This window comes from Cryptomeria japonica, chromosome 5, assembly GCF_030272615.1.
Source record: "Cryptomeria japonica chromosome 5, Sugi_1.0, whole genome shotgun sequence".
NCBI classification, from domain to species: Eukaryota; Viridiplantae; Streptophyta; class Pinopsida; order Cupressales; family Cupressaceae; genus Cryptomeria; species Cryptomeria japonica.
Window position 1 is genome coordinate 194,590,118 of NC_081409.1, and position 27,478 is coordinate 194,617,595.

Genomic DNA, 27,478 nt, shown 5'->3' on the forward strand with positions numbered 1-27,478 from the left:
AGAGCAAGACGCTATCATCTGTAATTCGTAAGTAGCTGGTCTCTCTTTGCATGCATATACTGTCTTTACTCAGACATAGCAATATCTAAGTATTGCAGATTATTTTGAATTTTCTTGATTATTTATTCATATCTATTTTTGAGACAGGAAGTAATCATTGCACGTAGTGTTAGACATTTTCAATTCACTTTAGCATTCACTCAAATCGCATATATCAGAGACAGCAAGTGACACTATTTATTGTCATTTTCATATATTTAGAGAATTAATATAAAATCAGATATTGTAAGTTGTAAGAAATTGGAGTAATTGTCTCAGCATTACTAATTAGGCTATAAGGGCACATTACAAGTGGTATCGGAGCAAGCGGTCTTGCCAGCTTGTGGAAAGAGTGACATGAAAGAATTCAATAGCAAGATAAATCCATTCATGGAGGAGCAATGCCAGTACACAAGAACAAATAAAACAATGATTACAAACATTGTCACAATCCGTAGCCAGCAGCAATCATACAGGGAGCAATAAGGAATGTTCAAAGCTTCATGCTTCCAAATTTAGATCCATGATCCCAACATTTAATCAAAAGGTTGATGACCTTACCTTGGTCGAACTACAATAGCAATTTCGTCAAGAATGGCTAAAAGGAGAGCTGCAAACTGAAATATCTCTCAAGTACTATATGGATTTAAGGCTGAAGCACTTGCCAAAAAAGGATTGTCATTTGGGACTTTGGAAGTAGATAGGGAAACTTAACTTACCCCATTTTGATGGCTCAAGAAAATTTATGGTACGTACATGGGTGCCAAAAATTGACACATACTTTCAACTCAATCCTGTGGCAGAAGATGAATGAAGGATTGATATTATTGCTTATGGTGAAATTGTTAGGTTCATACCTTTTATGATTGGATGATTTTCAATTGTAGTGCACGGTTAGTCTGAACTCTTATATGATAAACTTAACTTCTATTACTTTGTTCATTGTTTGAAATGTTGGTGAACTTGAGTAGTGTGAAAATCTATTAAGTACCTTAGAAGATTGCACTGTCTTTGTAGAGTTGTTGAAGTTGGCAAAGCAAAGATAGGTTGATTTCACCTTCGCAATATTCGTCTCTTCAATTCATAGGATTAGTCTAGAGTTAGAATTATCCCACTAAAACCACCCTCTTTTGCATTTTATTTTAAAACTTTCATAGAAGTAAGTCCAGAGAGCTCAAAGCAATATCATTCGAATTCAAAGAGTTGAAGGAAGTTGGCAAAACTTGGAATTAAGCAAGAATCCTAGAACAATTACGTAAGTTCCCTTTGGGTTTCACCATACATCAAACCAATTGAGTCTATCGTGAATAGCAAAATTGCCCACATTTGGAACGTCTACTTTGTGATCACTTAGTTTAGCACAATGGAGATTTTGTTCAAGAGAGGATAGAGTACCATTGGTATTTTATTCTATGTTGATAATCATAAAACTCTCACCAACAGATCCCCCAAGGAAGGCTGCCTCCAAACTCCTGCAATGGGTGCTTCCTCACTACCCCATTGGGCCTTGGCCCAAGACCCTTGTCCTGTGGCCCAAGACCCTTGTCCTGTGGCCCAAGACCCTTGTCCTGTGGCCCAAGACCCTTGTCCTGTGACCTTGCTAAGGATCTCCACCGGCAAACCTCCACTCTAGTTTTGAAAAGCAACAAATAAATTTTTTTTTTGGGCCTGCTGAATGGACAGGCAATGCTTATTTATAGATATTCAAATGACCACATCCTTTGGGCATTATGCAGCAATTTTTATAAATATTAATGTATATTGACAACAAAAGAAATGAATTTTTTGGCATTTGTTAATTTGTTTGTTGTCTCTTATGTGAAATCTCAATTCAGCTTATTGATAGTGTTCTATGATGTATATGATGAATGCATTATCAATGTTTTTATATGAATATTTCAGATTTCCTTTTTTCAATTAACCATCCCTTAAAAGTTTCCTCTAAAAAACCATCCCCTCATTCACTGCTATCCATATCCTGGAATCTTGGTATCACAAGGTTATCAGAAAAGCTAGAAGGATTCTAGTTGTTTTGATCCATGCCTAGAAGGTTGACCTTGGTAAGCTCCCATGAATATGCAAATCAGAATTATCCTTGAAAATCCATAACCTATTTTTCATTTTGTCAACTATGTAACAGATGTTTGGCGATAAACTTGTTTTTGGTTGCAGCCAATCTTTTTTTGGAGGAAAAACTAAATGTAGAAATTGATACGTGAACATGGCATTGTGGAAAATTGTAAATCTTATCCTTATTCTTCTGAACTGGTTCATTCAATTGGGCTGATCTGTAGTTCTGTTGGTTGGAAAGGGGCAGTGGATGGTGGTGAAGAGGCTATGATAGATAAGATAGATCAACAAAGGTATCAATTGTCAGACTGGGAAGACAGTATAGTAGCAGTAATAGATGCAGGCTCTCTGACAATAGCTGTCATGGGCAGATCTTTAAACTAATCATTACTAAACAGGAGTATACCAGATGACTAAACTAGTAAATTATGTTTTTTACCTGAACTTTTAAAGTCATTAACAGTTATGATCAAAGTTGAGATATAAGTTTTCAAACTGAGAAAAACTCAACATGGCTGATCTTTTGGGCCTTAACTGTCTTCCTCTTACGGTTTTCACTGTATTGAAGTTCAATAAGATGGATATTTTTACGAGTGTTGTATTCATTGCAGCCTGCAGTTGAGGCACATGATTAATCTTTCTTGGGGATGACCATGTGTTGACGTGTCTAAAGTCGCATTGCTGCAAACTCCATACGGCCAACGCAGAATAGAATAAACTTGCTGAGTATCCTATCCTCTCTTGAGATAAGGAAATCCCTAGTGCTATTTTCTACGTTCGATCAAAGGGGACAACCTCAAGGTTTCGTTTGTCAGGTCTTGACTGCGGGATTGCTCAATGGTTTGATGTGTTTTTGCTGGAAACACAAGGGGGACTTACGCTAAGATAGGTAATTGCTGGATGAGTTCCTTTGAATTTTAATGGTCTTCCTTATCAAATGGTTTCAGTCGGGTCAATACTGTTTTTTAGCAGGACTGCAGATTCTCTTGGTAAAAAAAAGGAAAAAGGAGGGATAGAGAGGGAGAGAGAGGGATACAGGAAATATAAATTTTAACTAAGATAACAGATTCAGTAAACAGACAGACACCTCCAAATAACTAGACTAAGCATTACCAGCCATTTAAGCACAATACTTGCATTAATCTAGTGCGATCTTCAAGGGAAAATTGAATTTTCATGCTATCAAATACAACATCAGAATTTTTACATTCATTCAGTGAACATTCAATAACTGAACTAAGCATATGAAAGGTTCAGATTAACCATGCAGAAGGAAAGACAATCAGCCATTCCCTAATGGTGTGAACAGCGAGGATTCTATCGGATATTTATCTGAAAATGCTATATAAAGGAAAGAAACATGACTAAAAATTCTAAATTAATGAAGAAGGAGACCATGCACTCACAAGGAAACTTGAAACAGTCTTAACTTTGCATTAAATCCTGTAAATTTCGCCAGAGCTTCAGCAACAATCCATGAACTTCTTACAAAAATAAGGGAAAACTAGTTCCTTAAATAGGCTTAAAAAATGGATGAATGGCCAAGATTTAATCCAAACAAGTGGCCCAGATTCATCCATAAAACATGGCTGCCCATACCCATAAATGGGAGGCAAATATCAACAACTGCCCCAAAGGGAGTAATAACTACCCAAAAAGGTAATTAAAACATCCAAAATAATCCAAAAAGGTGCATACACAAAGTTTTACATTTAGTTGACTTGGAAGTCAAACATGACCCTTTGGCCAAAAAGTGCACTTTTCAAGATTTAAAAGGAAAAAACACTTTTAAGAAAGCACTTTTTCTTTTCCAGTTTCATACCTTTTTACCAAGAATTGATCCTCTCCATGCAAATATTCTTGTCAAAGGTCTCGACCTGCTGCACGTTCCTCGCGAACATACCTCTGGAACCTGATGCACAACTGGAACAACAAACCGAACTGAGGCATAGGGGGATGATGAATTTTGTACTGCATGCTCTCCAGATAATGATCTATGTGTTTCAAATCATCCTGCCAGCTGGACCGATTAGCCTCAAAACTCAAGATATCAGAGTGTAATTTACTAGCAAAATCTAGGTCTTCTGTAGAGTAGGCGACCTTGTCTATTTTTAATCTATCCTCCCAGTCGTGATGGATTACGGGATCGGACAGACTATTTTGCCAACCCAAAACCATGGATTGGAGGATTACTCCACCAAGGTCCCTTGTGTTTCTCAGAATTTCTTCGCATGTCTCTTGCTCTTTGTTAATGGTGGCCTTTGTGTCATTCTTCATGCTGATAGTCTAGTACCATTCTTTAAAAATGTTGACGTCGTGGGGGTTCCAAGATGTTAGACATTGTAGGAATTTGCGGATGGGTCCAGAAGAGAGCCGTCATGAGGGGGAGAGTTGTAGTAACAACTTCATGAATTATGAGGCATTCCTGCTTCATTTCATACAATTTGACCAAAACGGTTTCTTGGTGGTGGGCCATTTTCTTTACATACTTAATGATTAGCTCCCCCTTCTCCCTGAGACTTCAAATCCATTCCCTGACAGCCTTTGCAGTATCCCGTACTCCTTCAAATTCTGTCGTGGTTCTCTGTGCCAAGGCTGTCGGGGGAATGTGGGATTCAGAAGCATTATGTAATGGTCTTAGGAGTTGATCGATGTACCCTTCGGCTTGTTCAGCACGAGCTTGATACATATCCTTCTCAGCTGTTATTTCTTCAAGTTGCCTGAGCATGTTCTGTACTGAATCCTTGAATTCCTCCTTTTCTTGTTCCTTAGTGGCTCGTCCAATGGGGACAGTTGTGATGCTATAATCTGCCAGTGTAATCTGATCTGCTAGCTTGTCTACAGGCGGGGTGGCGATGTGAAGAGTACAGTTCTTTTGCTCATCTTTGGTCATCCTGGAATATGCCTTGGGCTTTTTCTTCCCCTTGGCTTTAGCTTGATCTATATGTGAGAAGATGTCTTCCAAGTCTATGGGTGGCTTTGTGGTGACCTTGCGTTGAGCTCGGGCAGTTAACCATTCTTGAGGTACAGCTTGGGTTGATGCTATGGCTAAGTTTGTACTCTGTTCTTTGATGTTTTCAGCTGACTCATCACAAATCTGCAGCTGCTCGGTTCCAGGAGGAGTGGAGGAGGTGTCAAGTTCTTTGCTCACATCAGAGTTTTCTCCCACTTCACTGAACAATTGTTTGGTGCCTTCGTGTGATGGTTGCTCTTCAGTCTTTTCAAGCTCGCGGGTCTCCTCTCTCCTTTGCTCTCCTTCAACGGTAGAGTCATCTTTGGTAACATTGTGGAGCAGCAATTCATGGCGGCTCTGTTGGGTGGGTTCATGCATTTCAATCTGCTGGATGGATGGAATTTCTCCTTCCTCAATTTGGTTACCCGGCTCGGCTGATTCAATAGCCCTTAGCTCGACGTCTAGCATGTCGGGTGCGGGAGGGTCATCAACTCCAAATGCATGAATGTCACTTTGGGAAGGCGGAGCAGGTATATAGTCTAGTTCCACTACATCGTCGGACGAACTGGGGTCCTTTGACCATGAAGTGACCTCTAGTCTCCTAATGGGAATCTTTTCTCTTCTTGTTCTCTTGGATGTCCGAGTCCCTCTGCAAGCCTTAGCCTTCTTCCTCTTCTCGGGCTTTTCAATTTCTTCCCTGGGTGCACTGGAAGTTCCCTCATCTTCGGAGGACTGAGAATCGAGGCTACCCATTAAGTGGTAGGTGAACTGGACTCCTTCATGAATTAGTCGCTCAATTTGCTGATGCAACCATTGGTCTGTATATCTTGCTGGGGTTGCCATGACTGCCTCAAAATTAGTGATTGGGTCTTGTGACCAATCAACGCCTGGCAAAAGATGTCTTACTGCCTCAAATTCTCGGACTTGCAGACAATTCTCTGAATCTGTGAGTTGATCTGGGACCCGATGGTATTCAAAGAGTCGCATTTGCTGCACACTCAGCCTAGAATATTCAGGCCTTCGGACCTCATAGTCATCAGAGCAGTTTTTCCAATAATCTTCAACTGATTCCTTTGCTCTGTACCGCTTGCCATAGGATCTCTTTGCCAGATTATCGTGATCAAAGCATTTCCTCGGAAAATGCTCTTGTAGGCCATATGAGGCTAGCTCTGCGAAGGATTCCTCCGCCTGAGATGGGGGTTTTAGATGGACGTCTTGATTGCCTAAAATTATGGGGAATGCAAATCCCGCTAGCTTCCTGTCTCTGAGTAAGCTGCCCGCCTGACGCAACTGCCTTGCGACCTCCATAAGAACTATCTTGTCGGTTGGGTACCGTGGAAGCCAGAGAGGGGCACCATCAAAGCCAGCTATCCGAATGTAGGAGAATCTTGGGAACTGGATGAACCAGCCTCCGTATCTCTGTACCAGAACAGTAGCTTGCTCCGAGAGCCTTATATGCAATCCTCACTGCATTAGCCTAACTAGGCGCATTGTGGAGGCCTCATTGATGCGCTCATATTGACCAACCGCATAGGCCGGGTTGTTCTTTTCTCTTTGAGCTATATCCTGATAATGCAGCTATGGGTAGCAATCACACACTTTTACCTGACCAGGCCCATTCTCAATTTGACCTTTCATTATTAAACCTGGTAGTGGCTGGTTATTGGCGAACATGTAGACCAAATAGGAGGTCATAGTGAAGTATTTCTTTGTTTCAAGTTCTATCAGCTGAGTGTGGATGTTGTCGCTTATGATCTGGGCCCAGTCAAACTTGGATTTCCCAGCGAAGACCTGCTCTTTGAGTAAAACATCCATTCTTCAAAATAGTTAGATTGGGCAAGTCCCATAATCCTGCTGAGCACTGTGACCATGTCCCCATGCTCGATGTGAAAGTCGCTTCTAGGGGTCTTTTTCCCAATTCTGATGCTTGGAGGTCTTCTCTCCTTGTACCACTCTTCATTCATTAGTGTTTTGCACCTGGCGGGATTCATATCATACACCCCCTGTGGTTCGTCCATAGTTGTTGTTATAGGGTTGTTTGGAAATGGAATGTCAAATGCGTTACCAATGGCGTCAGGAGTGAAGTTGGCAAGGGTCATGTTCTCGAGGAGCACCAATCTGGAACCTGGTTGGTAATGTCGGGCAGCTTCTACCACTAACTCATAGTTTTGCACTGCTAGAGGAAATCCGGCCGCTTGGGCGATGCCACTTTCCACCATCTGTCTAGGCTTGCCATAGGCTTTAGGGGAGAAGACCCGATTCCTGAAATCTGTTTGCCACATACGGTAAACGATTAAATGCAGAAAGTAAATGCACAAAACATAATGGAAATATATTAAATAGTCAGTCTCTGTATTAATTCAACAGTCCATGTACATCAAGTGCTATCACCTTACATCTGATACAACTATTATGATGCCACTTCGAAGGAAAGGTAGGCAATATATAATACCCGAAGGGGTGCGACCAACCGTCGCCTCCAATTGCCCTTCGGGACGACTAACTAACTGACCGCCGTAACTCATTATTACCGACGACAACATAAACATAATATGACAACATAACATAATGATTATTCCCGGCAACATCATCCCCCCCAAGAAAAGAAGTCGACTCCGGACGACTTAATACAAAATAGAGATGAATGGCAGGAACTACTGACGCCAGTCGAGCCCGAAACTTATACACTTGTTGTGTCCTCGCCTGAAAACCCTTTTTTTGCTACCATCAGATGCTCAAGTGCGGAATTCACCATTATTGCTTCTTTTGACATGAGAGTCCTCCTGTGCCTAAACCAAACTTGTCTGCAAAACATGCTTTTTAGTCTCAGCCTCCACCAACTGCTACTCAAATGCTACTGTCTTCCCTAGCCAATTTGTCCTCGATAGCCACCCGCGCTGCCCTCTCGGCATCCAACTCCTGGGTACGCTGAGCTATGTCTCATGCTAGTACTGCCTCCAACCTGGTGGTCAACTCCTCCCGAGCCCTCTTTGCATCCACCAAGGCAACCTCACGTCCAGCCGAGACATACTCCAAGTTCCTCAAGCGTACCATTCCTACTTGGAGGTGGCCACAACCCTCTGGCATAAAGGCTAGGAGGCACCTCAAATCCTCCATCACACTCCCCAAAGGCTGCTAACTGAACTGAATAACTCTCTGGTGTCATACAATTGTGCGGACCTGCAATGCCTTCCCTCACCAATGCTTAGCTTCAGGCTTCCTTCTCACAGTACGAAGAACCACAACACTTATCGTGACATCTTATGCCCTTCGCCCAGCTCCAACAAGTGTACTGTAGCTCAAAAATAAACTAGGGGTCTGGGGTAGTGCCCCTAGCGGGGTCAAGGGGCAGCGCCCCCGCGAGGTCTGGGGCAGTGCAACAACCACCCTGACATCTCCAATCGTGCGGCCACCTTCCCGTGCGGTCAACACCCCTCCACTGTACGGATGTGTTTGTTTGTGCGGTGCTGCCTTGTTGTGCGCGTCTCTCCTTTTTTTCTCTTCGTCCGTTTTTTGTTTGGCGTGGTGCGGGGTTTTTATTTCTTCTCCTTTGTGTGTGCGGTGCGGGTGTCCACCCACGGTGGTCCCACCGCACGGTGGTTCCACCGTCGGTGGTCCAGCGCACGGTGGTCCCACCGTTTGGTGGTTCAGCCATTGGTGGTCCATCGCACGGTGGTCCCACCGTTTGGTGGCTCCACCGCCAATGGTCCATCGTACGGTGGCCCCCACCATCATGTGCCTTTTTTTTTCTTGTACGATCATCGTATGGACCGTACGATTGTTTTTTTAAAAATTTATTTATTTATTTATTTTTTTCAGCCGTACGGACCTGTACGGCCATACGTTTTTATTTTATTTTATTTTTTTATTAAATTTCCTAATTTATTTGTCTAGAGAGTCGTTGGCTCGAGTCCCCTGTCTCTGGGATCGCCCTTCATCCTTCTCGGTTTTCCTCACCCAAGAGTCTCCCGCATTGGTCCCGTGCCTCTCAAGTCGCCTGCCCAGCCTCTCGAGTCCCGTTCCATCCTCTCGGGTCCCCCTCCGGCCTCTCTGGTGTCCTTTCGACCTCTCGGGTCCCCTGCGCGCTTCGCGTAGTAGGGTTTCAATTTGGATCCGTTGGTGCCAAGTCTATTTTCAATGGCCATCCGAAGACCTGGAACCACAAATTCTACAGGGACCACTATCTCCTTCCCGTACATAAGAAGAAGAATAATAAAGATTTTGAAAGCTGCAGCCTTCCACACAGGGTTCCAATCGTTGGAGACACAATTGATCTTGGGATTATCTACGTCACCGAGGTTTGGGGCGTCTCCCTTCCAATATTCTCTGTATTCTGGCAGGTACACCTCCTCTATTACTTGCGCTGGTTCCTCTACTTCGAGCCTGTAGCTCTGGAATATTTCGTAATCCTCCATCTGCCAGTGGAAGAGCCCGTTCAATGACCCCTTCTCATCCTCAGAGCACTCTCCTAGTTTGAGAATCCCTTCGTCGTTGGGCTCCCTGCAGCCTCGTCCTTCGTTCCTCAAGTCGCCTTTTCCTTCACCCTCCGATTCCGAAGATGATGCTAGTTCCTCATCGACAACCTGGGTACTCAGATCAATGGTGTACTTCCGCCCCGCTTTCTCCATAGAAAGGGTGTTCTTTTTCCAGTCGTGGTTCACCTTTGCTGTAACCAACCAGCCTTTGCCTAAGATGGCGTCGTACCCCTTCTTCTTGAGTGGGATTACCACAAAATCTAGTACAAAGGGTTGCGTGCTGATGGTGACCGGCTGGGCCATCAGGGTGCTGAGTGGTTTGATGCTGTGCTGGTCTGCACCTACCAAGTTGAACGTGGGTGGCCATAGTGTTGGCTTCCCCAGCTTCTTCCACGTATCCTTTGGCAGTACATTCACCTCCAAACCTCCGTCCACGATGGTGTCCTTGAGGATAGCCTCGAGAGTTCCCATCTCTACTACAGCAGGATGCTGACCACTATTTAAGGCCAACAACATTGTGTCAACTGAGGGGCTAATCGGAACTTCCGCCCGTGTGGCACGCAAAGGTGCTTGCGCAGTGGTTTGTACGGAACTGAAAATGGCGGTTCTTAATTGTGGCATTGTTTCTAGAAGGTCCTTTACCCTTATAGGTACTTCCATCTGCAGTACTTGCCCAATGATGTTATTTTCAGCTTCCGTACGGGATGATGTACTCGCCACCTCGTTGTCTCGTCGTTTGGCCGTCATCTCACGTTCAATATTGGCCTTTGCCTCCCGTAATCTCTCCTTCTCCGTACGAGGGTCGAGATACGTGGCCTTTTTCGCCTGCGTGCGAGTAATTGCCAGCACTTCTTTGTCTTCGCCCCTCTTTTCAATATTGAGCAGATTCACCCCTTGCTTAGGGCAGTGTGTGTCATCGTGATCACCGGGGTCACACCATCTACACAGGCTCTGAGGGGTTTCAGTATTCTGGCACTCCCGAGCGAAGTGCCCCCATTGGTTGCAGGCCCGACATTGAATTATTGGCTGGCCTTTGGCGTCATACTGGATACGGCTTTCGTTATTGTTATTGTTGCTATTCCATTCGCCGCCGCGTCTGTTGTCCCGGTAGCCTCCAAATGATGCCATTGTGTTGGTTTGCTAGGCCGTACCCGCTGGTGCGGATGTTGTGGCCTGCTCCGTGAACAACACTTGGCTCATTTGCGTACTTCGGGTTTTCATATTGTATGGGCATTCCTTGACGGAGTGTCCCATCACTTGGCAAATCTCACTAAAGGCCTTCTTCGGGCAGGTGCCTTTTGTGTAGCCTTCTTCCTTACAATCAGTGCACCACACGTCTTCGTTTTTGCTCGTGCTTCCTTTGATGTTCTTAAATTCCTTCAACATACGGTGCATATCCTTTTGAAGAGCTGGCACCTTCTTACTTGATGATTTGTCGTTGCTGCTTTCTCCCGAGGACTCCTCTTCTCCAGAGGACTTGTCCTTTTTCTTCCGCGATGTTTTGTCTTCACTTTCCAAATCCATCGCGCGGTTGTATGCGTCATCATATGAAGTGGGCGATACAATTTTCATCTTCCTCCGCAGGGATGACCGCAACCCCTCCATGAACCATCTCTTCTTTAGTCCGTCAGCCAGCTGGTTCTCCATCTTCCTCAGTAACTCCTTTAACCGTCGGTTGTATGTTCGTACTGTTTCGTGCTTTCCCTGCTTTGTGCTTAATATCTCTGCCACAATCTCATTATCATCTCAAAGGAGTCGAAACTCCTTCTCAAAAGCTTTCTGTAGGTCGTCCCATGTTCCCACCTTTGTTTTATCCACATCCGAGTACCAATCAATGGCTACTCGTCTCAGGGTGGCAAGGAATTGCAACACCCAATCTGCTTTGTGAACTACCTCGTTGGCTGACCATATTGTCTCACATGTACGGCAGTGCCGTACGGGGTCATTGTTGCCATCTCCATTGAATTTAGGCAACTTCTATTTGCCTGCCATCGAGGGGGGTTGTCTTCCTGGAGGTGGCTGTGGCTGTGTCTGTGCGCCGCTCCCATCGGCGCCGGTGGTGTGTCCTGCGTGGGTGCTTGGAGGTACGGTGCTTTGCCTGCTGTGTGTGGCACTTGCAACCATATGGCTGTTCTCCCCTTCGTTGTCTCTCGAACCCACTCCTGGCTCCCTCTCGTGATCCTTACTTCGTGGCGTAAGGGATAAGTTTCTAAGTTGATCCCGAGTCTCTTCGACTAGATTCCGCCGTAACCTTGTTTCCTCCAGAAACTCTTCGTGGCTCCGCACCCTACGGTGTTTTGGCGACGCGTAGAAATTCCCCTCGGCTTTTGCACCCTCTGTGACACCTCCTTGGTTCCCTTCGGGCCACCCTTCGACAGGTCGTCCTTCGGCAAGTTGCCTCAGCCTCCGTCTACATTCTACTTGTTGCTCCAGAATCAAGGCCCTCTACGCGGCCTCCCACTTGTCTGTTTCTGCTTTTTTATTTCTATCTTTATTCAATAGGTTGGGCATTAATTGCCGCACATTTCCATAACTCACAATACATAAATCAAAACACCTCTTTATTAATTCATTTTGTCAGATACAACTCATGTCAACGACACTTTTATTTGAATATAGAAAGTTCAAGTTTCAATTCCCTCCTGACCTGGCGCCATCTCGTTCCGCTTCCCGTCGGCTGCTGTCTTCGTACTGTTGAAGGATTTGTTGGCGTTGCTCTTCCTGGGCAATCTCCTCCAGGCGAGCTTGTTGTGCCAGCGATGCCTGTGCAAGTAACCGAGGAAGATGGTTCATCAACCGATTTACTGTCGGGCTCACCTCCAACGCTGTCCACATGACATTTGGTGGGATTTCCGCCTCTGTCGCCTCTCGTCCGACGTAGGTCTGGATGGCTACTTGGAGCAAAATTGAAAATTCTCTCGTTGTGGTGTCTTCTTCTGGGTAGAGTTCTGTTTGCGCGTCGTCGGCCTCTGGGTTTACCTCACCAACGGGTAGGCCTATCGTGTCCTTGCGCCATCCGCGTCTTCCGTTCCCGAGTACGTCTAGGCAACGGAGCCAAATGTTTGCCACATACGGTAAACAATTAAATGCAGAAAGTAAATGCACAGAACATAATGGAAATATATTAAATAATCAGTCTTTGTATTAATTCAACAATCCATGTACATCAAGTGCTATCACCTTACATTTGATACAACTATTATGATGCCACTTCGAAGGAAAGGTACGCAATATATATTACCCGAAGGGGTGCGACCAACCGTCGCGTCCAATTGCCCTTCGGGACGACTAACTAACTGACCGCTGTAACTCATTATTATCGACGACAACATAAACATAATATGACAACATAAGATAATGATTACTCCCGGCAACAAAATCTTGGATATCAATATGGCCCAGGTCGGTATCACCAACACTGTCCTAGACACTCTGAACTTTTGACTCCCTCAATCCCCCTCTTTGATACTGGTACTTCATCCTTTCGACTTTGTGAGGGATATCTGATTTGGATGCTCACGATGTCCCGGTTGTAGTAGGCGTCTTTGATGATTCTATCGCTGATTCAGGCATTTATCTTGCAAAGCCGGATGCGGATTACGAGGCGATATAAAAGAAGTAAGGCGGGTTAGATAGGGAATATGCCAGTATTCAAGGACTAATTCAAGAATTGAATTGGAAACAACGTGATATTGCTAGCTAAAAGCTTGATTAATTTAAACCAAAGTATTTATGAAGCTTTTGATCGCGAATTTATACCTAAGCATTTTCGGGATTAATTTTCAAAATGGACAAAGCTTGAGAAACTTTCCTAAGTTTGAAAATGCATTTTCTAGTTGATTCTTAGGAGTAAGTTCTGATTTCAACTGCTTTGCATGACGCCTTACAAGCAGAAAAAAGATGCAAATTTTGAAGATTTAAGCATTTTAATCAATTTTCCTGCACACACATCTATTCAATTTACAAATATTTCAGATGATCGATAGAGGTAAAGCGTACTTACCTGGTGAAAATGGACGGCGAGAAATTGCCCGATTTGCCATGCAAGAACGGATGGATAGTTCTGCAAATTTTGAATGGGAGGGTCTGCAATTTTGAATTCCAACGGTTAACTTTCTAATTCAAATTTTCGCTGCTACAGTTTGAAAAGACTTTGCAATTTTTAGTTTTAGACTTAGCGATTTTTACCTTGGACGAAATGGTAATTGAACTTGAATGTTTGAAAGGGTTTATGTTAGTGATTTTACCTTGGGAAATTTTAGCAACTGAAGAAAAAAAGGGGGGGGGGGGGGGGGTTCAGGTTAATGGGATTCTCCTTACATTTGCCTTACGTGTTTGAACTTGAAGGAAAATCACGCCAAGTAAATCCGTGGCTCTCCTTACGTTTGCCTTACGCGTTTTCTATTGCTTCTTACAAATTATAAAGATCCATACCCTCGCCTTGACTCGCAAGTTCGGGGTTTAGGAGGGGCGGAAAGCCTTTCAAATCGCGATTCTCGCCTGAACTGCAACTTTCAGAGATTTGGGGCCTTTGTCAATTTCTCATTCCTCACATTTGCCCCCCAAATTGCGACTTTGCCCTAGATGGCGAATTTCGAACCCTTTGAGGAGTTTGCGAGCTTCAGAACTTTATGGTTATTTTCCAATTCCGCACCATTTGGTCACTTTGCCGATTTCCAACTTTGCCTTTCTCGCGCTCCTCCTCCAACTCGCGATTTTCGGGGATATGGAGGCCCTTTTAAAACTTAAACTTTGTCTTCACCTAAAGTGCGAACTTTGGCACTTTTATTCTTTTTGGAGATTTCGGACTTTTGAACGTTTTGGCAACCTTTGAACATTTTCGGACCTTTGGGCACTTTTGCCAACTTTTGAACATTTTCGGACAAGTTTTCTCTCATTTCGGCTTGAAAGTCCGAAATTCGTCCCTTTTGGGCATTTTGGCGATTTTTAACTTTTTTAACCAAAAAGTGTGAGTTTGGGAACTTGGGCGAGTTTGTCAACCTTGGCACTTTGCAAAATAAATCACTCCTCCTCTCCCAGCTGGTGAAAATCGTCATTCATTCAAATCTCGTAAACTCTGTAAAAACAAACCTCATGTAATCTCTCTCATCGTTCTTATGCGAAAATTGGCAACTTGGGCCTTATGCGACCTCCGGACGCGCTTTTCTTTTACTTGGCGGACTTCGGATGCTTCATCATTACACGCCTATTCAAGGCGATTTCACAAGTTTGAACAATCTTTGGAATTCGTGCCCGAGGGCTCGACTAGCCTAATGGAATCACCGGCTTCTTTTGCTCAATCATCATCATCTTATGGACTGAACGCGGGCTCGCTCGAAAGGACGCGAGAGGCTCTGCGCGAAATTCAACGGGGCGAAGACGGTAAGGCCCAAAAAAAGGAAGGGAGGGGGACCCTATCAGCGACAGGGAACGTGTGCAACGCACAACACCATGCTTCCACCCTTAATCCTAACTTTGGCTGTATAACTTGTTTGGTGATGGTAGGAATGATGGATGGTGATCTAGCTCTTTTTGAAGGTTTGCAAGTCCTCCAAGAATAAAGAGAGACTTGTCTTTTACTTTTCCAACTTCCTTAATGACTTCATTATGCCAACGTGAAGGACATAGAGGCATAAGAGAATCACAATATACAAGAAGTCCCCTAGACAGAGTTATTGAACTGATTGAGCTAGACATAGATTTAGCTTTCATTGAAGGCCTGATTATATCAACCATAGATCAAATGTTTAAGCATGTGCTACAAGGTAGGCTCCTTGAGTTCAAAGTGAAAAATTCTGGCATGCTTCCCCAAATTCTGTTTAACTTTTCTTTTTATCAAGTACAATGCTATCAACCTAACATCCCTCTTTTGATGTATTTGACTTTTTAGCATTGCACTGTTGTTGACTGTTCTCCAATCTATGAGAATATCATGAAATTGGTATCAAAATTTCTCTTTGCTTTTTCTTTTTGTTTTTTTGCCTTAACAGGGACATTCATTTGTTCTCTCTTTGCACGAAACACAAAGGTCATTTATTGGTATCTTCTGCTTACTGCGTTCATCTCAATTCATTTTCCAGCATTCTTTGAAATTTTGAATTGTATTGTCCCTATTCTGAGTTGGTGTTCCTATTCAATGCATTGCTCTAAGCCTCTAAGGTGCTTTATATTTGATTTGATAAACGGTTTGATGAATGCTTTCTATCTCCGTTAGTCATTAACTAGCTAATTTCATAAGAAAGTGAAGTATTTTCTGGGATCATTCATGATTCACAATGGCATTGTAATTCAATTTTACATTACAATAAATATTTTCCCTGTTTCAATGTTTATAGTTTATACTCTATAATTATCTTAAAAATATCTTTTAAATAGTGATTACTATTTTCGGCTAGATAATTTGTTTCTCCTTTAAAATGGACACTTAATCATTTGCTGAAGTATTGAGTAGTTGCCAATGGTTATATGCAAGAGAGTGAGAGCTAAAATGCTTCTTAAACTTATCTCGGTGTTTCTAGATTCATTACTGTTGAGGATTGTTGAAGTGTCAACTTCTTCAAGTGACAGACAGGCAAAAATAGTTGCTAGTGAGTTACTCCATGCCATATGTTTGGTCATGCTCGGAAACGCTGCAAAGGGACCTGTACGCCGTAAAGGTCAAGAACACCAAAGTGTAAGTCATTTTCTCAGGTTTAAATAGTATTTTAAATTTCATTTGTAAGGTTCTAACTTTATATGATATGGTTCAGATGCTAAATTTTGATCTGCCCTATGTTTCACAAACCACAAGCTTTTGCAATAGACAAAGTGTTATAGTTCACATTGGTGAAAACATGCTCCAATCTCATGTAACAGATATAGATGATTTATGATTTATTAGTTTATTATGGTCCAGAATAGCATTTTTCATTGTTCTTTAGTAATGCGTTTTGGAGTTTTATGTTTGAGGAAAATTATGCCCTTCAGTTTCCGATTTTATGTCAGTTGGCTAGCAGCATAGAAAATGTTTGTGTAGCATGTTTATGTTCTCTTTCCTCAGGCTTCTTGTGTACAATAGTGTCCAACTAGCAATTGTGTGAAAGAAAATCAAAGAGCAAGGTTTCACTCCTGTAATGGTTGATCAGGAACAGATTCACAATGAACCATCCCTAGTATCAGTGCTGTAAGAATCCCAACAAATTAATATATCAAATATGAAATATACTTCCTGATTTCGGCAATTTTGCTTCAGGAAGTTAGAAATTCTCCAATAATGTTGGAATCTGATATTTTTCTGATTATTCACTCTTAAAGAGTGTAACTCAACTAGTACAACTTTCAACAACAGCAAAATAGAGATCTTTTCAAAACCCACAAATTTATCATTATGATAATTACATAAATTGGCAATTTTTGGAAATAGTGTAAGAGATCTTCAAACCAAACTTGGAGGAAATCTTTATATGATCTTTATATTAACAACAAAGATGTCCTTACAGAAGTAGTAGACAACAAACCAGCGGCTACAGAAAAATATAAGCAAATTTGCAAAATTTACGAAAAACAAGATGTTCTGATGCCCCAGATTTCACAATTTTGGCACCAACTTGTACAAAACTACACTACAAACTGAAAGAGTTCTATTGGAAACCCTCATTGGCAAAAAAATGTGCTGTGTTCAACACTTACAACGGCTATAACAGAAGCTACCCAATTCTGAGACAAAATTAAAACATACTCTGAAAAGCCAACAGCTCCTTATAATATTCAGCAATTTTTGCAGAAGAAAGAAATATATTTTTTTCAGCTTTAAAGCGTGAATAAATAGAATGGAAAAGTGTTGGTATCAGCAAACCACATAGAAGGAACACACAGCAATAATTGAAGACAAGCTATGCTCAAATGTACTCCCAAACTCCTGCAAAACACAATAAGCTGAAAACAAGCTAAAATCGGAACCTCTGGTAACTTAATCATAACCTCTAAGTGAGATTGCTATATGGAACCAAAGGGATTTTGTCCTCTGATTAAAGAAACCACTGGGTTTTTGTCCAATGACTCAAACTCCTATGGGTCTTCATCCATGAAAGAAAGTGTAAGAACACAAGTGCTCATACAAATTTTGACATCATTTTTGTATAAAAACGGAACTGCAGAACCTCAGGCAGTGCCAAAGTACGAGTGTTGGCCATGTCGTGCTTTGGCAAGTGATGCATGCAATCAATGAATTTTTAACTAACCTAAGATTTTGATTTTGAAGTTTTGCAATGCTTTTGGGTTTTTACAGTTTTGAAAAATTAAAAAAGAGCTATCTAAAGAACAAGAAAGTAAATTTATGCTAGTTGCAGGAAACAAAAATAGAAATGGCAACTCTGACCAAATGTTATCTTTTTCTACTTTCCATAGTGTAGATTTCTGTATGAGTGCAACTAAGATGACTCTCAAATGCAATCTAAAATGCTATGTTTCCCAGATTATTTATGCCTAAATGCCTCTTTTCTGGAAAACAGAAAATGCAATTTGAGAAGTTTAACAAATTTACAAGAAATCAACTTTTCAAGAAATAAATTTACAAGAAAACATTGATAAGGAAATGCAGGAAAACAGTCTTTCAAAACACAAGCTTTTTGATTGTAAGAATGCATATGTACAAGACTCTAATCCTTGAATCTTTCACTTTACACAATACAAAACATAGACCTATAACCTGTACAATGAATCTTTCAGTTTTCTCAAATGTTGATGACCGTTCACACAGATATGAATCTTTCATTATTTTATTTTTGCTTTTTTCTTATTGTTGTTTTACGTCCTCAAAATCTCTTTAGATTAGAACAAAGAGTTAGGGTTTCATATTAGGATGATAATGTTGAACAGGATTCTGATTGTTTGAAGTAGATGAATGGTTGAGGTAATCATATGTATGTTGTATAACAATTGTATCATTTATCAATCAGAAGCAATTTTGACTAATGTTTTAAATGACATTAAAGGAAAAGTTGAAACACAATATGAGAAAATGTTGACTATCATTTATCAGTCACCATATTTTTGAGGATAAACATGTCTTCAGTTAGCAAGTAGTAAATTAAGAAGAAAATTTGATTTGTGTTTAGTATTGTTTGCATGCTTAATGTATAGAAGAATACACTTGAATAATTTTCCAAAAGTCATTTTTTTGTAGTTGTCTTTGATTTGCAATATAATTTTGTCAAAGGCTAAAAGATTTTTTGTGTAAAATTCTCCATTGTTAGTTTTAAATAGCTCTAAAATTGACATGAACAAGTTTTCTTTTCTTTGCTAGGTTCGTTATGAGAAAATCTATAGACGTTTATTTCCGGCAATACTTCGGCTTGCGGCCGATATGGAGTTGGTATATATTCTTTCAAAAAAACCTTTCAAATTTGTCATCCTTTCTTCTTTCTTCATCTTAACTATGGAATGAGAATATTTGAGAAACAATCGTAAAATGCAGATATATTTACAATTTGATTACTTTTGATTTGGCCATTTATATCCTATTCATGGTCCTGAGCAGGTTACTAGACAATTATTCAGTGTGTTTGTAAAACAACTGATTCATTGGTTTACCAGCAACACGCAGAAAGAGAATCCAGACTCAATGGCTCTGCTTGACTCCATACTTGATGGTGTTGTTGATGCCGAGAATGGATCTCTTAGGTACTCCTACAGTTTTTTGGAAAAATTTATGGCAATAGCAATGGGTAGTTATTAGAAACTTTGAATAGTGATGAGGAGAGATAATGCAAACTACATTTGAATAAATCAATTGTTGAAGTTGAGATTCTACGTGAATGTTGTCATTTTACTAAAAGTCTAAATATATAGCATGATTAACAACCTAAGATCATCAGTATTAATATTGCAATTTTGTAGGCCCTCATGAGTAAGTACCCTTCTTACAACACACAAGGGTTAGATTAAAAATTGTATTTCTATTCATAACCTATAAATTTCTGAAAACCAATATTTCTGCAAGTTACAATTTAAATAAGGTTGCTTCTTGTGAATGAAGAAGAATGATAGTTATTTGCATTTCTAGATAATCATGTGTTTTAGAATGTGTGCATACATGAACATTAGCTTATGTACTGCATCTTGTTTGGGATTGTGAATCATATCTTTTCTAATTTCGAAAGGCTTTGTCCCTTATTTTGATTTTGGGACATTAACCAATCATAAGAAATGGCAATGTTTTGGGTATGTTTTGAGTTTTGTTACCTCCATTTGACAACACCTATATGTCCGAGACCATACTTTTTCCTTTCTTCTTTCTTCTTTCCTCTATTTTCACTAAATCAAGACACAGAAAATTCCAAAATGGACATGCAACATTAACTTTACAAATGCACAAACATGAATATCAAGAGCTTGAAATGGTAAACAAGTCAACAATTTGATTAGGTTTGATGATGGAAATGGCAGATTTTCACCTCAGAAGAGATTATCTACTTGGAGGGATAACAGAAAATATATGGAAGAGAAATCTCTTATAGGAAAAATTGATCTCCTTTCTCTTTTTCCGTACTTGTTTAAAATTTCATCCTACCCACACATGCTCATGCCTCTACAATTACTAGGGAAAAATGTCATGATCAATGAGGTGACTGAAACTGAAGCAAAAGCTATAAACTACAATTTTTTTGGTGCAATTTTTAAATTTTTGTCAATATCAGAAAAGAATTGGAAACAAACAATCACATTTTTAAATTTTGGAGGTTTAATGTTTTTACAAGATAACTTTTGGAAGTGATAGATGGGTGTATCACATATTCTAAGTAGGACAGGGAAGATGGAAAGGAATGTACATGTGGCCCAATGCAAAATACATCTTTATTAAGGTCTTAAGTGAAATAAGGAAGTTGAGATTGCTTATGTGATTCAAACTAAAAGTTTGTTAAAAAACAGGTGTTATGCCTCGACAAATCAATCATATTATAACCAATTAATTGGCATATTTTATCTTCAACCTTGGAGAGTAAAGATTTAATTCACCATTACCTAGGAGTCTCAAATTGAACAGTAGAATTAAAAAGAAATTTGAATTATTCAATATGGCCACAATTTGGTCATCTCAGTAGCTTTTCTCATGGAAGAAATGGACCAAATGATAGACTTGGAAGTGGGATACAAGACTTTAAGCTCAAAGGTAACGTAACTTATTAAGCAGGTCTCTAGTCAGTAAAAAATTTAAGTTATGTAAGTTTTCAGATCATATTTGCTATTATAGTGTTCACTTGAATGGTTCAAGGGTCTTTATGTTGAGAAAAATAGATGGATAGTTTGATTTAGGAGTTAATTTTCTGTTTTATATCCTATTTATATCAGACTTATTACATCTAGAAATTTGAATTATAAAAGTTAATCAGCAACTATGGAATAAAAAAGAATCACACCAAAAGTACACATAACACCTTATGTACGTACCTTGGGAAAACCTGTTCCTAGAATCTCAGCATTGAAACATCACCACTAACCATATTATCATAGGAATATAATGCAATACAATGAGAAATCTGGAACAAGTGTGTTCCAGTCCTATGTTACCCTGAGTTTCTAGGACGGGGGATGGGGAAACGGGTTTTTGGGACGTTTTTTTTTCCTGGAACAGGAGATGACTATATATATATGGAAATCTGAAATTTCTATAACATTGTAAGTAAACATTCAACATAGCAACATAATAACATTTATAAATCAGAATCTAGATTCTAAATCTAAAATCATTGAATCATTGAATCATCATAGAACTAAGAACATAGCATCAAACGAATCAAATGGATCATCATAGAATAAGACTAAGAACATAGGATAGCACCATGATCAAATGAATCAAATGAGAGTTCAAATTTCAATTTCATACATTCATAGATATAATTTGTTGAAACAATGAAAAGTATCACTATCAAGTATCATATCATATTTCAAAATATTTAAATAAGCAAAGGCTGCAAGTTTCAACAAAATGAAAAGTTAAGGACTGTGATAACCCTACGGTATCACCGGATGTAAAAATATTTAATAATGTTAATGTATGGATTAATTAAATAAGGTTAGTGTAAATAAATGATTAAAATGATAATATAAGTAATATATTAAAAATAAAGGAAATATATTTAATATATAATAATAAAGAAAAGTGTTATTTAATATTTAATATATTTAAAATATATATAATAATAAAGAAAAGTGTTATTTAACATTTAATATATTAAATGGCAATATGGCAATGTAATGGTTAATGTATTTAAAACACCCTATTCAAAGCATAATATAATTAAAACGAGCCCCCCCTCCCCTCGATTACCCCCGCACGAAGTGGTGCGGCGGTCCGCACCCCTTCATGCGGAAGGGGACCCGTGGAGGGGTACAACCCTTCACGGGGTATAACAAAGACAGCAGCACACAGTTTGAGGGGAGGAGAGGCAACGCAAGGTGTAAGGAACACTGTGAAACAACATCAAGGAACTGCAGACCGGAATCTACTACTGTGGGTGCAGACAGGTAAGGATGTCACAATGTAAATGTAAATGATTATAGTTAATAAATATTTTAATATATATATTAATGAATATTAATAATGAATATTTTAATATATATATTAAGGAATATTAATAATGAATATTATAATACATATATTAATGAATGTTAATAATGAATATTTAATACATATGTTAATGAATGTAATTAATGTATATTTAATATATATGATAATGAATTTCTTAATGTAGACATTAATGAATGGTTTTTAGATACTAAGGAATAAGTGGAAACCATATGTGAATGAATATGTACAAACATGCGTTTAACAAATACATATCAATGAATAGATAGGAATATACGTTAATAAATGGGAATGTTTTATAATGGACACCTTCTGAACATATGTTATGGAATATATGTTAAGTTAGGAATATGTAAATGTGGATTATGGATTAGGAAGTAGTAATAAATTATAAAATGTAAATGTGATTAAATGATGGAGGTTATAGGGAGGAAACTCCCTTAGCCTAATGGTGGGATTATGATAATCCCTGGTAGGCAGTATATACTGAATATCTATATGCATATATATGGCTTGGTTGACTAAGTTCATCCTAGAAGAGACGGATCTGGCCGGTCCCCTCTGATGGACTTGGATGATGAGATGCATCATCCAAGGCAAGGAATTGACATATGGTCTTCCTTGGATGGCTTGGGTGTAAGAAATTACACCCAAGACAGGAATCGAATTAACCTTCGATTTCCTGGATGGCTTGGGTGTAAAAAGTTACATCCAAAACAGGAATCGAATTAACCTTCGATTTCCTGGATGGCTTGGGTGTAAGAAGTTACATCCAAGACAGGAATTGAATTAACCTTTGATTTCCTGGATGGCTTGGGTGTAAGAAATTACATCCAAGACAAGAATCGAATTCACCTTCGATTTCTTGGATGGCTTGGAACCAAGATGGGTTCCAAGAAGGCGAGCTTCACGGCTGCCTAAGGATATACCTCTGTATGGCATTCGTATCCTTTTTTATTAGATAAGAATTGTGATTAGTGTTAATTAAGTATTTTGAAGTTAAATTGCAAGTTGGATTAGTTATATATATATTTGTTGTATTCTAACAATCTGTTTTGCAGGACAATGATCCCTAACTAGCAGGGACATTACAAGGACTTAAAAGTATCATATCATATATCAAGATTCAATTATCATTGTATCAATGTATCATATAATGTCAGAAGACTCAAAGTCTCGAACTTCAAAGTCAAAATGAAAACAAAAATTGTATGTTGCTGCCCCTAATGTTTATCCACATCAAAGTCACTATCACTCTCAGCCTAAGCCTCAAAGGTTGTGTTTAGTCCTAAATGTATAGTGGTGAATAATCAGTAACCCAGTAGTACCTGCACGTGCCAAGCATTCATAGAACAGAGCAATTGTACATCATAATATAAATGACAGATGATATAATTAGACCAGAAAGTTATATCTTTATTCCAATGTCTCCAATTGTCCATACATCCATTCCCCTTGCCGAGGTTCCAACCAAACAATATATAGACCCGACGGTTGGCCAAGTTGCCAACCGTCACCAACTCCCAACTACCCGACAGGAACCTCTCGACAACAACAAAACATAAACACACATACCACACTTATAATTATTATTCGTACTAACATACGTTTTTACCCTTAACATTATCCCCCCCAAAAACGTAGTCGTCTTCTAGACGACTCAGACAAGAGAAACTGAAATAAACATGGCTAAGACTGAGAAGAGGGAGGAGGCGTCCCTGTAGTGATAGTAGGCTGAGGTCGCTGCCTGGCCTGTGTTTTCAGATTCTTTTCTGTCATTAATTGTCGTTCCCGCGCTTTCTTTACCATGTGAGCTGCTTCCATTAGCTTCTCATCTTTTTGCTCCAGCTGTGCAGTGAGCGCCGCCACCTGGGCTGCCAGTGCCTGTGCCTCCTCTTGCAAACTGCAACGGGCTACACACGTAGTCATCTGCAGTTCCATCTCCTTCCTCAAGCCCTTCTCTACTGTGGCCAACTCCGTTTGCTTCCTGCTCTCTTTTTCCAGGGTTACTTTGTAGATCTGTTGGGCCTCTTTCTCCACTTGATGTTGCCGCATCTGTAAGTACAGCTCACGAAAAGTTCCCTCCATATTGCGGAAAGTGGTGCCTAAGGTGCCTGAACCTTCTATCAAGTGTCTGTGGTTCTAGTTCTGAATCATCTCTAGTGTACTATTATCCGGCCATCCCTGCTGCTCTAGGTACTGCGTGAACTCCTCTTTGCACCCCTGGGCCATAAATTGACACAATTTTGCCGCGTCGGCTGAATTACCGACCTCCATCTGTCCAATAAGCTGAGCCATGCCGCTTGCAACATCCGAGAGTCCTTGTAGCTCCATCAGGAATCATCTGAGAGAGCCCGTTGGGTCACTCGTAGCTCCATCAGGAATCATCTGAGAGAGCCTGTTGGGTCACTCGGATCAGGTAGTGTGATATGGAGTCCAGTGAGAGTCCCCTCCAGGTTACTGCTCTGTTCGTCCCTTCCTTGCTGCTTCTGATCAGTGGGTCTCCCCTCATCTGGAATAGTGACCTCGCTATCTAGAGTCACGGCTAGCCCGATAGCCATGTTATGGGGTGTGGGGGAGGGAGGCAGGTGTGGGGTGAGTGCGAACTATCCTAGCCACCCATCCAGCGACGCATCTATATCCTCATCTGCCATAGTACCCAAGGCTGCCTCTAAGTTAGCTGATGCCGTATCGGTCTCTATTGCCGTCGTACCGGCTTCCGTTACCGCCGTACTAGTTCCTGCTGTTGCCGTACCAATTTCGGCTGTCATCGTACTAGTTCTTGTTGTACCCTTTTCTCTTGCCGTCGTACCAGTTTCTGCGGCCAGAACGGCCAAACTTATCTGTGGCAACGATACTCGTCGTTGTGCCGGCGGCTCCCCTTCGCTAATCTTCTGGAATAGTACCCCCACGGGTCATACATCTCCTACCGGGCTGGCGACTGCTAGCGCCTCCTGAGGTACCAGGTGTGCCGAGGCTAATTTTGAGGGTGTAAACTTTACCCTCGTGCTCTTCCATTGTGCCTGCAATCCCCCCTGTTGCTCCTCTTCTTCATCTTCTTCCTGCTGGCACGACTCTATTTGCTCCTCTACGGTGGTGTGTTCTGACAGATGGAACCCTTCATCCCCACTTTCCAGTTCTTCCGTTTCTTTCGCTTCCTCGGACTCCTCAACATTGCTAACCTCTTCCACTTCCACAGATGTGTCTAGCTTCCTCTTTCGTGTAGGTTGCGCTGTGTCGCCAAGGATGTCTAGGTGAATGTAGTAGTACATAGTGGGTTTATTTGGTTCTACCCGTCCGTGAGGTTCAAACGTCCTCCAATCCTCTTGTGGTACCTGTAGGCGTACTGCATCTAGGAACAAACTGATGGCGTGATGGCACATGTAGAATGCTTTGTGCTCTAATCTCAGGAAGTCGTGAATGCATTCTACTAGGAGTTGCCCCCAGTTGTACACTTTACTGCATCTGATCTCGTTCATTAACCCAATTATCCATATGGCGATATCTAAAGCTTGACTGGCCACTGTCAGACGGCTTTTAACCAGGTCCATCAACATCCTCCACTCTCCGGGGGCGATAAAACTACGCTTCATGCCTCTGCTATCGACCCAGACGCTCTTCCACTGTTCTTCTGTAAGGTCGTCTCTGCACACCAAGTCTATCAACCATTTTTTCTTTTCTTTGGTAAGGTTTTTGGTTAGTTTGGCAGCAGCTGCTCCTTTATCCGATATGCCAAATACGCGCCTGAAATCCTCAGGTTTGAATGAAACCCGCACTGTGTGCCCTTGAAATTGGATGACCGAAGCATGCTCGTGAGGGTTATAACCGGATACCATGGTCTGTAGGACTGGCTCAAACTCTTTAATGTTAAATATGGGCATCTACACAGCATGGTTGACCTATGCTTTTTTAAGCGATTCTTTCATCACATGATCTGGAGGGTTTTCCTCCCACCAGGTACGACATTCACTGCCAGTCACACTTTCAAATGCTACATTGGCTGCCGTGAGTTCCTTTGGGTCCTTTGTTGTCTTCAGTCTGCTCTTGGTTTTCTTGCTGCTGACAGGCTCTGTGGCAGTCATGGTTGTACTGCAATTGCCTTTCTTTGCTCTTTTGCCTAAACCCCTTCCTGCGTCCTTATTATAACCATCTGCCAGATTATCTCGCCAGTTGGTACGGCCCATTGTATCACTTCCAGTCCCCCCGCTGTACGGTCCCTTCCTTGTGTTCTGTGCTTCGTCTCTTATACCCTCGTGCCTAGATTGCCCAGTCAAATGCTTGTCGTATGGCCCGGTTGTTGCCATCGCACTACTTCCTTGTCTGCCACCGTACGGATTTTCCTTACTTCTGCACGCGTTGGTTTGCGTTGTCCATACATCATTCAGTGAGGATGTGTCCTTGCCTTGTATCGTGTCCATACGGTCAAGCCGTACGCAGTATAGTGGGTCCTCTTTGTTCTTGCTCCATTTTTCGTATGCCCCAACACCATGCACTGAATGTCGTACACGTACTATGGAGGGATGACGTACGTCGTACGGTTGCTTTCGTTTGTGCCTCGTGCTGCATATGCCGTACACGTACGAGGAAGTCTTTCTTTTTGCTGTGTTCTGGGTGCCGTACGTCGTACGGTGGTTCCTGTTTAACTCTCTGGCGCCTTGAATCCGTACGTCGTACGGTGTAACCCCTGTAAGCCGTACGTCGTACGACTCAACTTGCCCTCCAGGCTGTGCACACACCGTACAATGGTTCCTGCCTTCGGTGCCTTGAATCTGTACGTCGTACGGTATAACTTGCTGGGTAATCCGTACACCGTACGGCACAGCTTCCTGGCTCTCTTGCCTTCCAGACTGCGTAATCCGTACACCGTACGGATTGGTCACTTCCTTCAGGCCTCCTTCTACGTCTGTACTAGCAATTCTGCTCAAAGTTGTCTGGCTCGCGGGTTCACCCTACTCTCTTTCCTGCGTTGTGCCTAATGAGGTCTCCTGACAACTTTTATAAGCACTTTTTTTTTTGAGGGTTAGGGTTAGGTAAATGTGTTTTATTAATTTGACATAAAATACTTGCTTTTTCAGTAACCTTACTTTTTCCTTACTACGTTTACTTATACTTGCCTGATATTCCAATTTTTTAATGCCTGCAGATTTGGCCTTCCTTGTTTTTTCCCTGTATTTCCCCTCTTCAACTTTTAAGACCCCTTGTTTTACGAGTCGTCTTATTTTTTTGTTTGGCACAGTTTTTTCAATATTAGCTTCCGTGCCTTCAGTTTACCTTGGTATCGCTTGGCCTGCTTATGCCTTCTGGTGTAGGCCACTGGCTGGTTGATTGAGTTTACTGCGCGCAGAAAGTTCCCTTGTCTCCTTTGTTTCCTTTTCC

General features: G+C 41.2%; 1 protein-coding gene across 1 annotated transcript in view; it reads left to right on the plus strand.

Annotated features, from left to right (window-relative positions):
- Nucleotides 1-27,478, plus strand: part of LOC131027989 (uncharacterized) — a 119,763-nt gene that overhangs the window by 16,646 nt on the left and 75,639 nt on the right. Inside the window, exons 4-6 of the mRNA XM_057958093.2 lie at nucleotides 16,056-16,210; nucleotides 18,821-18,889; nucleotides 19,055-19,197. Of these exons, the coding sequence (XP_057814076.1) occupies nucleotides 16,056-16,210; nucleotides 18,821-18,889; nucleotides 19,055-19,197 (367 nt within the window). The remainder of the gene's footprint in view (nucleotides 1-16,055; nucleotides 16,211-18,820; nucleotides 18,890-19,054; nucleotides 19,198-27,478) is intronic.